This window comes from Notamacropus eugenii, chromosome 3 (assembly GCF_028372415.1).
Source record: "Notamacropus eugenii isolate mMacEug1 chromosome 3, mMacEug1.pri_v2, whole genome shotgun sequence".
In the NCBI taxonomy this organism is placed as follows: Eukaryota; Metazoa; Chordata; class Mammalia; order Diprotodontia; family Macropodidae; genus Notamacropus; species Notamacropus eugenii.
Genome location: NC_092874.1, coordinates 484159615 through 484174065, shown reverse-complemented (window position 1 = coordinate 484174065; position 14451 = coordinate 484159615). Strand labels below are relative to the sequence as shown.

The window sequence follows — 14451 nt, the reverse complement described above, 5'->3', positions numbered from 1 at the left end:
AAAAGCCGAAGGGCCTGCTGACCTCTCTGGAAAGAACCCAGGAGACCCTGACCTAGCCTGAGGCTGGAGGTAGCTGCCCATTGAAGAGTGAGTCCAGACCCATCCAGCAGGGATGCCATCCTGCAAAGTCCAGTGGTCAAGGTGCCTGCCTGATCTGGGCAGTAGATCATGGTGTTGAGCCAGAAGAGCCACTGGGTGACCTACTCAACCCAGCCTATCTGCAGACTGGCTTATCTTGAAAAGACACCGCACACTAGGCTAGAAGGTTCAAGTCCGAACATGTTACTCCCTACTCAGTCAACTCTAGTGGGAGACTTGGGAGACTAAGGACTTGCTGGTAGGTCTACTTGCCTTAAGTCTCTCCGAAATTCAACCCATCCTTCATTCAGCCACCAGTGTTTTCCCTAAAGGGGGCAGGTCCAACTATGGATTCTTCCTGACCCCATTTGGAGTTTTCTTGGCAGAGATACTAGAGCAGTTTGGAATGCAGATCGCTGCTGCTGCTGCTGCTGCTGCTGAATCTCTGAGTAGAAAGGGAGCCCCACACTGGGACCCCCAGCTTCGCTGCCTGAAGACCTGCTGGGATGGGGAACCCTGTCCTGACCTCAGACCCAAGTCTGCCTCCTTGTCACATACCCGCATTGTTCCTGGCTATGCTTTTGGCTTCTCCTTGGGTCTTTTTTGTATTCCCAAGCAGGGAAAAGTCTGTTAAGAGGATCTGAAACAAACATGTCCCTGTTCCTGGTGGGAGCCATTCAGCCCCCCCCCCCCCCACTTCCTTTGTCCTGGTAGTAGCCAGCTGGACCTTCCTCAGATCTAGTTTTCTGAGGGACAGGGAATTGAGTGACTACTTGGGCTGGGGTGCCCTTGTCTGCCAGGGCTGGGGAGCCCTTGTGTGCCCCTTCATACGAAGGGTTGGAGAGAAGGCAAAGGGAGGACAAGGAGGGATCTGGTCCTTCTGAAATTACTGAAGACCAGTGGCTGCATGCTCACCACCTAGAGACCCTCTCACCTGACTGTATGAGCATCCTGCTGGCAGGAAACAGAAGCAGCATCTCCTTCACCCAGCCCCCAGGCTATTCTCGCAAAGCAGACACTAGGCCAGGGCAGGGGACCAGTTGCTATCTACTGTAGTGAATGGACTATTCCCTGAGGTTCCCACTCCCCACCTAAAGATGGGTCAGTCATGGAGTTGTGAGTGGACTGATGGATGGTCCTTGTGTTGTACTTGGATTAACACAATATAAAAATATCTTTAGCGAGCATCACTAGAGAACCATAGACTTAGAGCCCAAAGGGGCCCCCCAGGGCTGACCTCCTCATTTTACAGATGAGGAAATAGAGGCCCAGAGTGATTAGAGACTTGCCTTAAACTCCCACAGTTACTAAGTAGCTGAGGCAAGATTTGAACCTGGGCCTTCCTGCTTCCAAATTTATCTTTTTATACCACAAGTTTCATGACAACCACAACCTAGTCTGAGGTTCTACATCTGAAGAAAAATCCTGTCGTTTTGTGACCTGGAAATGAAGGGAGTCCAGGGTTTAAAAACAGCAGCCATGGCTGGCATGACTGAGGCTGCTGGAGGCCTCCTGCCCTCCCGGCCATGGCACTCTCTTTCATTCTCCCAAGGTGAGGCTTTCCATGAGTAAAGTCTCCTTCTTGGGTCAGGGGAAGCCAGCTCTTCATCCCACTCTGTTGGTGATCTGCTCATTGCACCGCATTGCTTCCATGCTCCTTCACCCTCCCCATGACAAAGAAAGTCAATTGAGCCGATTCAGCTGACCCCAGAACCACATGGGACATCTAGAGTGTTCCAAGCCTCTATACACGGAGAAAATGTGGACATTACAACCAGGCCTGCAACCAAGACTACAAGCCATAACATTTGTTCTGCTGATATCACTGGGGAGTGTGGGTCTTGGAACCCCTTGGGCTTCCTGGACTCCAAGGGTGAGTACCTCAGAAGGCTAAGGGGACATCGTGGCAGGTCCAAACACAGCACAGCCTTTTCCTAATTATGATCTGGATTCAAGGCATGTTAGAAAGAAGAAAACCAGAGAAGTGTGACCAGAAAAGAGGGTAAGATGGTGGTACAGAGGAAGCTGGGACAGAAGGGCAGCCAAATTGCCCTACAGGTGCCTCAAAGACTTACAAGAATGCAAGGGAGTCTGATATCAAATGGCTCCTCCGGGAGGGATCTGAGGAAATACAGGGACAAGAGGCTTGCAGCCAGTGAGGATTAGACAATAGAACACTGGACATAGAATCAGAAAGACCTGGGTTCACATCCTATTCTAGGCACTTGCTAGCTGTGTGACCGTGGGCAAGATGCTCACCTCTCTGGGTCTTGGTTTTCCCATCTGTAAAAGTAAGGAGTTTCACTCAATGACCTCATAGTTCCCATCCACCTCTACTCTATGATCCTACAATTGGGGCCAGTGGGGGAACTGTTCGTATTGATGAGATCATGGACCCACTGAGGTTGAAGCACACACTCGTTTATGCACACACACGCACACTCATATACACACACTTATACACACACACACATGCACCCAGACGCTAGTAAGTAAAAATCAAACATGGCGCCCACTGGGAGATTCTAAGGAACCTCCTAATGTCAAGCATTTTGCAATCATTCTGTCTCCCTTGGTCTGTGTGGCTGCTAATTGCTTTGGTATGTTCAGCAGGATGGGGAAAGCCCTCTGTACAAAGAGCCTTGAAGCAGCAATTCTCAAGGAAGTGGGGGAAGGCCAGGGCTTGAAGAGGAAATGGGAATGTCTGATTCCTGACGAGTCTTTCCAAGGTTTGGTGCCATCACCAGTAGAACAGGCTAACATAGGCTATGGGGACTGGGAGCCATTGGCTCAGGTCTTTTTGTGGGTATTATGATATTCTAGGAGAAATCCCTCTGGCTGAGGGGGCCATGATGTTCCACTGGGAAAAGACCATTTTCATTTTAGGAAGACCTACAGTCAAACAATGAAATGTCCTGTCCATAGAACCCAATGGTCCATTCCTAGTGGAACGTCATGGCCCCCTTGGCAAGTCATGAGAACATCTTCACTGCTGTTGATGTCATGAATTAATCCCCCTTTCTCACCCGTCTTTAAAGAGGAAAGCAGCAGGTGGTGCTGTCTCAGTCTATCAGATGAGGAAACTGAGGTTTCAATAGTCTCCTACTGTAGTCACTGAGCCACAGAATCTCAGAATGGGAGGGAATCCCATTGGCCCTCAGTTCCAACCCAAATCCCAAGCAGGTTCCTCTCGGCCTCATCCCAGACTAAGCCAGCCTTCAGGAAGAGGAGGAGCCCACCAGCTCCGGGGCAGCTCTAACGATTAGATTAGGAAGCTTTTCCTAATATCCAATCCCCAAATCTCCTTCTTTGAAAGTTCCACTAATCACTCCTGATTCTACCCTCCTGAGGCAAGCAGAACATGCTCATTCCTCTTTCATGTGGTCACTCTTCAAATACCCCAAGGCCACCACCAGGTCTTGGGAAAGTCTTTTTCCTCAGACCAAGCCCTATCCCTAGGGTCTCCAGCTCTGGATGATCTCCCATTAGATTGAAGTTTAAAAGTCTCAGAGTCTCATGGGTTAATGATGACAGTGTTTTAGTAATGGATAAGCTCCCAATTTAGGGATGAATCATGAGCCTTGGATAACTGTGGGAGTTAACCTGGTGGAGTTCAAAAGTGTCGAGCTCAAGGGCCCCTGATCGGTGCAGAAGGGCCCCTCAGGGTGCCTACTGACTTAGTACGAAAGGGTCATGCTGCGTTTTATTGTAGTTGTGCTTACTTTTGTTAAATATTTCCCAGTTACATTGTAATCTGGCTATGCCACCCTCGGATTACCGTGGCTCAAATGTAGCCCATGGAGAACAGAACACAGGGCTTGGAGTCAGGATGAGATGAGTTCCAATCCCACCTCAGACACTTGCTAGCTAACTGTCTGGCAGAAATTCTCTGAGCCTCCATTATTTGTAAAATGAGGAAACAGAACTCTAAGGCTTTTCAGGTCCCGTCCAGCTCCCCGTCTGTGGTCCTAGACACTCTTACACCTCCTGCTGTTCAGTGATGGAGTTTCCTCCAATGGACCACAAGATAACTCTCCCCCCACCTGTGTTTTGCCACCCCCAGTGCCACCCTTCAGCAAACAGGCTCTCTCTGAGGATGCTTGGACAAGCTTACATTCCAGCCGTGCTTGACTTACTACATTCTTGGTATTTTCCCTCAGACGAAATTCTCTGGGGCCTCCCCACCCACTGCCTGAAGGACCTTGCTCACCTCCACCCCAGCCACTGTCTAGGAAAAGTGACCAAGGTGGTTAGGTGTGTCTCCTTCTAATAGCAGCCAGGGCCCCTCCTAGGTCTCACCCCTCCCTCCCCTCTCCCAGGGCACCCCATGGGATAAGCCTCCTGGAGTTGTCTGGGCTTGTCCCTCCCCAGCAGGATAACTCCCTTCCGTTATCACCTGTTCCCTGTCCTTGTGGCTGCTTCTCCCCCTCCTCAGTGGAACACTGCAGGTGTCCGTCACCTACTTCACAAGAGGGAGGGTTCATGCATTCACCTTCATTTCTGTAACCCTCTTGGCACAAGGCTGGACCAGACCTCAGCCATGATCTCGGCCAATCCCCAAACTCATGAGGAAACAGAGGACCCTCAACAGGGAGTTAGGGGCTGAGCAAGCCTGCAAATCCAGGGCCACAGACTCCAAGTCCTGAATTCTTGCCCCTCCTATAGCACAAGACCTCTCTCCCAGCAACCATGGGCTATGGCCACCATGAGGGGAATCCCTGACCCAGCCCAGATCCCAGGTAGGGTCTGGATTCAGTCTATCCTTAGACGTTCACTAGCCATATGACCCCAGGGAATGTCACTTAATTCTGCGTCTTAGTTTCCTCACCTATAAAATGGGGATGATAACAACAGCTCTCTCATGTTGTGGTGAGGCACAAATGAGAAAGCTGCACCATATCAGCATACACACATGTGAGTATGTATACATGTATATATAGGCTTCCCCTAACCTAATGCACTACATAGAAGTGAGCTTCTAGGAGAATTATGAGCGTTCTTCCCATTTTACAAATGGGGAAACTGAAGCTCTGAAAGGTTCACCACGGTCTGTGTACATTCAGGTGACCCTTCAGAGGCAGCCAACGCTACCCTGAGACAGCTATAGAGCAGACATGAGAGAGACACAACTCATGACTTCATGACATCCAGACCCAGAAGGCCCCATCTCCCCCTTCTCGCTCTGTCTTGGGGCCGAGCCAAGCAGGTGGGATCTCCCTTCACACAGCAGCCATTCCCATGCCCAGACACAGCTCACCTGCCCTGCTGACTTGGCTCTTCTTACGAGCCTCCAGGAAACCTGCTCATGTCATAGACGTTGGCAGCTGGCTCCTGCACCCTCCATGATATTGGCAGAGAGCCCCACCCTCCCAACAGTCCCCTCCCAACTATCCCACAGGGGTCTTCCTCCCCCTGTCCCCACCCAAAGGACATGGAAACACAAAAGGGGCAGCCAGAGGGAGACTGTACCATTCAAGATGATTTTCCACAAAGGCAGACATGGGGCTGATCTGGACTGTGTATGTGTCATTGGCGGAATACTCGAAGAGGCCATAATATGGGTTGAAAAGCTCCTGGGACAGAAGGAAGAAGAATTCTCTCGAGGGTCCACTGTAATCCAGGCTGGAACAGAAGCAGAGGGAGGCTCATTCCCATGGTTCACCCTGGAAGCCATGCTTCCTAAAATCTAGTCTGCCCTATCACTTTTGCTTTTCCTGATTTCTGAGGGCAGAAAACATGGTGACCGTAGCATTGGCCTCTGAGTCTGGAGGGGGGGTGATTTACTCTCAGCATCCCATGGAGGGCTCCAACAGTGGGGAGATTCACCTACATTGAGTGGGGAGAGGAAAAGGGGGCTCCTCAACCTTGACATTCACTCTTCTGAGCCTGAACCTGTCAAAGGGGAACCTGGGTATTTGAAAGACCACATCCTCCAAAACCTCCATGGTTTCCTCAAAGTGGGCACTCACTCCCCTGATGGAGATGGCAGTGTCATCTTAGCACCCAATGGCCAACCTCTTTGTGGTGAGCCTTCTGAACTGAGCATGGCTGATCCTTGACCAATAGACACAAGACGCCTTTCAGGTTTGGTAGCTTGAGTGCCCAAGCTTAGTTTCAGCCCTAAGAACCCCAAATACAGGTAGAATAACTAGACAAACCCTCAGAATCCTCTGCCCTGCCCTGGGGCAGAGCCTCAGAGCCCAGGTCCCACGTCAACGGCCTGTTTTCCTCTGAGTCCCCAGGCCCTATTCCATGCCCCCTGCTGGGTTTCAAGACAAAGTGACTGGTACCATACCCCTCCTCTCCTACAAATGTGATGTAGAGCTTGTTCCGCTGGAGTTCTTTACGGGAGTAGGCCATCACTTGGTTGAAGGTTCCTTCCAGCAAGTGGTCCCGTCGTATAATGAGTCTGGGAAAGACAGAAACAGATGGTAGAGGAGCCTCTGGAGGATGGGATATCACTCAGAGAACATCCAGGCTCACATGTTCACTATGTTCCCTCCCTTACCCTTAAAGCAAGTCAGTAAGCATTGATTAAATACCTACTATGTACCCTCTCTCCCATTCCAGTCTCTTTCTTGTGTGTTGTCTCCCCCCAGTATCTTGTGAGCTCCTTGAGAACAGAGACTGTCTTTTTCTTACTTTTATCCTGAGCACTTAAGACAGTGTTTGGCACACAGTATGAAATTCTTTGGGAGGTCTGCAGTGTCTGCCATTGGATGAAGATGGCAGGCACTTGGACACTCACTTTATTTTCCCTGGACCCTGCCCAAATCCTTTGGCTTCAAGTTTTCTGTAGAAGTTTCTGAGCTTGGCTTCAAAGTCTCTCCTATATGGTGAGGGAGCTCTCGCGCTGGCTCTCTGCAAGCCTAAGGGAGAAAAACAGAGGGCCTTTAGAATATATTTTTGAGGGAAAAAGTGTTCAAAATTTTATTTCAGCATTTTTTGGACCCTAGTCATTGCCTGCAGAACCCTTCTGTCTAACAAAGAAAACCAGTTAAGCCCAAACCAAATAAAACAGGGACTCCATTTGCCAGTGTGGACACCATTCCACACTCAGTCTCCCCACCTCCCTGCAGAGAGGAGGGAAGTTCTGTCATAGGCAGAGGGGGACTGGAAAGAAGTATGTATTCCAGTTGGAACATGAAAGTTGTTTTAAAATATTTGAAGGCTTGCCTTATCGTAGAGACATTTGTCTTGTTGGACCCCAGAGGGTCCAGATTCAGAAGAAACATGTCACAAAAAAGCACATTTAGACTTGATAGTGAGAAAACTCCCCAACCATTAGAATTATCCAGTATTAGAGCAGGCTGCCTTGGGAGGTAATAGGTTTCCCCTGCTGGGAAGTCTTTGTATAGAGGCTGGATGACCATGGATTGGATATGTGGGAGCGGGGCTTTCTTTGAAGTGTGCATTGGACTAGAGGCCTCATGATTCCTTCCATCGCTGTAATTCTGTGACTTTGTGCCTGTCTTCATTATACATATTAAGTGCAGGCTGATAGACCAACATGAACCACCCACTGACTCCTAGAAGAACAGTCAGGTCACTTTACTAAAATGGACAAATGAATTATTATAGGGGAAAAAACATCCAGGAAAATGTCTTCTAAAGTCATTAGAATCCTTTATAATTACAATGTCCGCCTCCAAAATCAAGGGAAAGTAGGAAATGACAAATACAAAGATTCAGAGATGTGTGAGAATAATGCTACTAATAAGTAATTATACGGCACCTCCACTTTTGTATCTTTTTTACAAATATTATCTCATTTTATTTTCATAAGAAGCCAGGATCATATAGCTGGTAAGTGTTTGCACCCAAAGTTTCCTGACCCTGCCTCTCTGTACACTGCCACCAGCTGAGAAGACTTCTATGAATGGTTATGGAGTAAAATACACAGAACTAGGAAAACAATGTATACAGTGATTCCAGTATTCTAACCACAATAACAAAACCCTGAAGCTGAATGGCATGCAATTAGAGTGACTGAGCTTGGCCCTAAGGAAAAGGTATGAAAATGCATCACTCTCCCTTCTCTGCGGAGGTGGTGGATGATGGGGGTGGAACACTGCATACCTGGGCAGGGGGAGAGGGGAAGGAGTATTTTAGAAGTGAAGGTAATTAAGAAATGACGAGCAGGATGCTCTCAGAAAGACCTAGGAAGACTTGTATGAACTGATACAAAGTAAAGGGAGCAGAACCTGGATACAGCAACATTGTAACGACAATCCATTGTGAATGACTTTGCTACTCTGATTAATACAACAATCCAAGACAATTCTGAAGGACTCATTATGAAAATGCTATCCACTTTCAGAGAAGGAACTGATGAACTCTGAGTGCAACTTGAAGCACATTAATTGTTTTTAAAATTTTCCTTGCTTTTTTTTTTTTGCAACATAGCTAACAAGGAAACATTTTGCATATTTTCCCATGCATAATTGATAACACATTGCTTGCTTTTTCAATGGGTGCAGCAGGAGCTGGAGGAAGAGATAGAATTGGGAACTCAAAGCTTTAAAAATAACTGATACTAAATCTTTAAAAAATGTTTAAAAAAAAGAAAGTGATGTGAAAAACAAGTGATACAAACACACCTTTTCTTTAGAAATTCCATGGAAAAAGGAAAATGGTTGCAGTATAAATAGTGCCAGTTCTAGCAAGTTCCACAAAGAAAACAAGTTAAGAAGCATCCTTCCCTGCTGCACCGGATGCCTCTGGCCACCTCTCCTTTTGGAGTTTTCGTAACACACCTTTCTCCTAGTTTGCCTCCTATATCTGACTGCTCCTTCTCAGTCTCCTTTGCTGATTTATCATCTATATAACATCTCTTAATTACAGGTGTTACCCAAGACTCTGTCCTTGGCCCCTAATCCTCTCTCCACACACTATTATGGCAACCTGATCATCTCTGATGGGCATAATTACCATCTCTACATAGATGACTTCAAGATCTACAAGATCCACATATCCACATATACCTACATTTCCCGAGCTTCAGTCCCCCATCACTAATTGCCTATTGGACATTTCAAACCAAATGTCCCAGCATCATTTTGGATTTGACATGTCAAAAATTGGCCTCAGAGAACAGATTCCAAACTTTGTGTGTGAATGGAGCTGAGCATTGGACAGCACCCTTGTACTACAGAATCGGAACCCAAAGGAATGACTGGTTTATAAATACATTCCATGGCATTAGCAAATTGACTCAGCAGACCCACTGAAGGCACCCACTTTCCCAGCCACTCTCCCCTCAGCAAACACCCTCATTGAAAGCTGCATTCTAAGTCAGTATATAGGGTCCCTGCCCAGAGAATCAATTCTGCCCCTGGCACCAACTGTGACACCAGAGACAAAACACTCACATTCTCTGTGCCTCAACATCTTCATGTGTAAATGGGAAAAATGCCTGTAGCCCTGTCTTATAGGTTGTGAAGGTCCCATGAGATCTCATCATGTTCTGCCTGAGGCCTTTCCTGATCCCCTCAACTGCTCATGAACCCCCTCTAAAACACATTGTGTTTATTCTGTACGTACTTACATATGTCCCCATTAGAATGTAGACTCCTTATGAACAGAGGCTTCCTATATGATCTTGTGACTCCTAGTGCCTGCTTAATGAATATTTACTTGTGGGTTGTTTTATTAATTGGTTGAACTAAAGTGATGGGAAACCAATGATGTCCAGAAGCATCATCCAGAGGGATGTCTATCATTGAACCCTGCTCCTGTGCTCCTTGTTCAGCTCTCTGGGGCCAAGTCAGATGTACCTGATCCCTTTTCTTTATGACAGCTCATTAAACGCTTGGGGACACCCATCATTTGCTAATCTTTCCTCACTGAATCTTTGTATTGGGGGCAGGGTTAGGGGGCCCCTCACCATACCTGGTTGCCTTCCTTTAGGGTCTACTTCACAATGTTCTCCCCGCAAAGGGGAGTCCAGAGCTGAACTCCAGACAGGGTCTGACCAGGGCAGAGGACAGGGAACTGTCATCCTGCTCACTTTGGACTCTACTCATGGAACTTTTTGGGTGATTAACAAAATCTTTGTCAGTTACAATGCTTGGAATTCTTCTTTGAAGGATATCACTCCTCCAGGCATGGATCACTCTAGGACATGCCTTTGGACCAAGAGAGAACGACCAACAAACCCATTTCCTGATATTCATTAGTGCATTTCCCAACTTTGTCAAACTTCTGGACGGGCACAGAGTGTCCCAGGTGGGGTGATGCTCCCAAGCTCACCTGGAGAGTTCTGGGGTGATGAGCAGGGGGAACACCGGGGGGAAAAGCTGTAGCCGGGGTGGAAGGCAGCCTGCAGGGGGACGTAGGACATGATCTCCTCTTCAAAGAGGCTGCAAAGCAAGGAGAAGTCAGAACTCTCTCTGTCCTGGGCCACTCGGCACTGACGGGGATGATGAGGCAAGAACCCTAATCAGCACCATCTGATCCAGGCAGGGTATAATACACACAGGTATTTCCAAATCTTCCCTGCCGGGATCTCAGAGCCTGAGGAACACTATGCTCTAATTAAAACTCCCACAAAATTCCCACCAGATGTAGTTGTTTAGTCATTTCTAAACTTAGGTTTTGGAGAAAGCTCAGAAGAGGAAAAGGGAAGGGCTTGGGCTGGACTTCAATATCCAGTCCCCTCCCAGGCATCTGGCTTGATGGATGGGGGACTGTCTGGAGGATCCGTCAGCTCTGGTCTGTGATCCACAGACCCTTACCTTAGCAGGATGACTAAATCCGCATCACAGGACAGCTTTTCAAGCCCATGGGTGCCCTCTGTGCGGATATAATGGATCTTCTCCCTGCAGCATCAGATATGGGAAGAAACTGTTCTATTTCAGAACCCAAGTAATGGAATCCCCACTTTGGTGACCCTCCAACTGCTCCTTCTTCTCAGTGCAGCTGAACAACTCACAGTCTCACATCCAATTTGTTTTCTAGTTAGTGAAAACAATTCTGGGTCAAACAACCTACCAGGGCTTAGGGGCCTTCTAGTCTCCCCATCATAAGATATGTTTATTTTAAAAATGTATTTTCATTGATGTCCTATTTTTATACCATCTACATTTTTATATAAATATGTGTGCATGTGTGTATCTACATCTATCCATCCATCCACCCATCCACCCATCCACCCATCCATCTATCCGTGTATCTATCTGTCTGTCTGTCTCCCTTATAAATAATTCCATTAGAACGTAAGCTCCTTCAAGGCAATGTCTGGTATATGAAAAGTTATTAAAAATGCTCATTGACTGGCAAACTATTAGGAGAAATAACACCTACTTATATATGCAAATACAAAAGAAATACTTGTTACATGATAACAAAATACATGATAACAAAAAGAGCAGAAAATATAGTTCAGAAAAAGTAAGTGAACCAAAGAGTCTGAAATCATATTTGGGGTTCCAAGGTCATAGGACACCCCCTTCACTTGCAAATGGGGGAAGGAGGTGCAGAAAACATTGATTTTTGAGTAAGAAGCCATCCATTGTTTGCCTCTGAGGTGTCTTCTAACTAGAATACTGCATAGCACTTTTCCCTGAAGCCTCTCAAAGCACTTTCTTTTTCCTCTGAAAGGCAGACATGTGAGATGAGATTTGGGATCATAGAATCTTGACCTGAGAGCTGGAGGGACTTCCGAGACCTTCACTCTACAGATAAAGAGCCCGGGGTCCAAAGGGGGATAGTGATTTACTCCAGGTCACATGGGTAGCACATGGAAGAGTCAGGGTTTATTTCAGATCTGATAACCCCAAGTTTATCATTAAAATTTTCACTTTTCTTTCACTGTTCTCTCTAAGGTTCCTTCCAACTCTAAGGTTTTTTTTTTTGCTTTATTCTGGAGAGCTCCTGGAAGGTCTGAAGGTATAGTCTGAGCAGTCAACACATTTGGCCAAGAGAGGGATGCTGGACCCCCTAATCTTGGAGCCAGGAGTGAACTGATGTCCTGGGAAGGAGAACTGCTCCCACCTGCTGGCAGTTTCCAAGTACTACAGGTGGGAAGACAGACTGTGCAAGACCCCAGACAGAGAACAAGTGTGGTAGCTACTGAGCCCTATGGGAAATGGGGAGGGAAGAAGAGAAAAGTGGGGGTGTTAACCATGATAAGGAGCAGGGAGAACGAATATCTACTCTGGAGCCACTGTCATGAGCTGGGCAGTGCTACACAGACCAGTGGCCAGAGGGACTGGGGAAGGAAGGTAGCCTTGAAACGAAGTGACAAGCCCTTGCTGGAGCCATAACCAGAGAAAGTGTTGGAAGAAGCAGAGAGTGCACATGCCTCTGGTGCAGGGGACAGGGGGAGGGCACTAGAGAGCTCCACACCCTTTTCAATGGTGTTGGCTGAGCCTTTCCATGAAACTTCTCTCGTGGCACACTAGGCCTCTGAGCCAAGGCATAGGTGCCTTTTGTGCTGCCTCTGGGACAGAGGAAGTTTTCCCTACCCCTGATTCCTTCTGGTTCGAAGCATGAGTAACATTTCATTGATGTTTCATTCTTTCTCTGAGGATGATTCTAAGATATCTGCCCTCCCCAGCCACTCCCTGCGCTTGTCCTAGGGGCATGGTGCATAATCAGATTTGATGAGGTTCCTCCTTGATCAGGCCCATGTTTAACGTCATCAGGCTTCAATCTATGAAAGAACATCATAAAATCATAGAGCTGGGTGCTCTGCTGCTCCAGCCCTCTTATTTAGAGGATAAAACTGAGGGCCATAGAGGGTTCCAGAATCTTTGAGCTATGAGGTACCTCAGAGGCATACAGTGTGGTCCATACTGGGACAAAACTCCCCTCTATGAAATCCCTGACAAGTGGGTGTCCATCCTTCTTAAAGAACACAGATTAGTGATCTCTTTTTGTCCCTCAGCATCCTCTTGAAGACCCTCAGGGATGGGGAAACCAACTGCTGCCAGAGGCTGCCCATCCCACTTTGGGGCAGATCTCCTTGATAGGAAGTGGTTCCTTGTATCTAGAAGCACCGTGATGTGAGGCAGAGACTCTATGGAAGATAACACCAGAGGGTCTGGCAGTCAGACAAAGGTTCCAGGGCTGATTGTTGCTCAAAGAGGACCAAAATTGACATCCCTAAATCACAGTCAAGGTACGATGTGTCCGACTGTGTCCGACTGTGTCCGACTGTGTCCGACTGTGGCCGATCAGACCAATGCAAGCTTAGAAGGCTCTACCACGGGTCAGGCACAAATAGTTCATATGAACCTTTGGGGAGGAGATGTCTCTAAATTGGTGCATCTCATGTTTCTTTTGAACAACTGCAAATCTGCTTCACTCCTAGAGCACCACACCTTCTCTGATGAGAGCACGCTGTGCTGGTTGGTCCTGTGCCAGTGTCTACCATGTCTCACAATCAGCCCCAAAGTTCTTCAGACAGATGTTCAGAACGTCCTTCTATCACTTTTTTTGGCCTCCGTATGTGTGCTTGTCTTAGGTGAGTTCTCCATATAATAGTCTTTCAGGCCCAACGTACAACTGACATGTGAATAATATGGCCAGCCCACTAGAGCTGTGCTCTCTGTGGTAGTTTGAATGTTTGGCAGTTTAGTTCCAGAAAGGACTTCAGTTTCCAGTACACTATCATGCCATCTTCCTAAGACAATTAAAATGGAAGTGTTTCTGTTTCTTGGCATGGCACTGGTAGACTGTCCAGGTTGTGTGTCAGCACCACAACTCTGTAGATCTTCAGTTTGGAAGTCAGCACCTCTTTTCTCTGACACTTTCCTCTGGAGCCTTCCAAACACTGAGCTAGCTCTGGTGATGCGTTCGACAGCCTGATTATCTATGTGTCTATTCTTGGAAATCATACCATCAAGGTAGCTGAACTTCTCCAGAACATTCAAAATGCTTCCATTGGCTTTAACGGACAGTTCTGTGTATGAATGGTGCGCTGCTGGCTGACGTAGAACCTGTTTTCTTGTGGTTAATTGTCAGGCCAAAATTAGCACAAGCTGCAGATAATGGATCAATACTCTGCTGCATCTTGGCCCCAGAGGCACCAACTCTCCCTCCACTTTAGTCTTGCCTTGTAGCCTTTTTAAGTAACATAATTTGTGGTCAGTTCAGTAGCTGACCTTCCTACCCTTCTAGTCCTTGCTGAAGGCATCTGACAGCATGACAGAAAATGTTCTGTTAAAAAGCCTGGGAGTGAGCACACAGCCTTGCTTCACTCCATCGGTGACTGGGAAAAGGTGGGAGCATCTTGCATGACCCAGAGCCCAGGGAAAGTGTGCCCCTGTGAGACTGGTGTCCAATCCTGATGAACTTCTCCGGGCACCCAATTTGCCATGATCTTCCCACAAGGATTCCATTTAAGAAGAAAACAACCCTTCTCGATAT

General features: G+C 47.4%; 1 protein-coding gene across 2 annotated transcripts in view; it reads right to left on the bottom strand.

Annotated features, from left to right (window-relative positions):
* Window positions 1-14451, bottom strand: part of HECW1 (HECT, C2 and WW domain containing E3 ubiquitin protein ligase 1) — a 91918-nt gene that overhangs the window by 20502 nt on the left and 56965 nt on the right. For both annotated transcript variants that reach the window (XM_072599120.1, XM_072599122.1), the window contains exons 15-19: window positions 10815-10898; window positions 10330-10439; window positions 6827-6947; window positions 6374-6487; window positions 5548-5700 (exon numbers count right to left, since the gene is read on the bottom strand). In XM_072599120.1, coding sequence (XP_072455221.1) covers window positions 5548-5700; window positions 6374-6487; window positions 6827-6947; window positions 10330-10439; window positions 10815-10898 — 582 coding nt within the window. The remainder of the gene's footprint in view (window positions 1-5547; window positions 5701-6373; window positions 6488-6826; window positions 6948-10329; window positions 10440-10814; window positions 10899-14451) is intronic.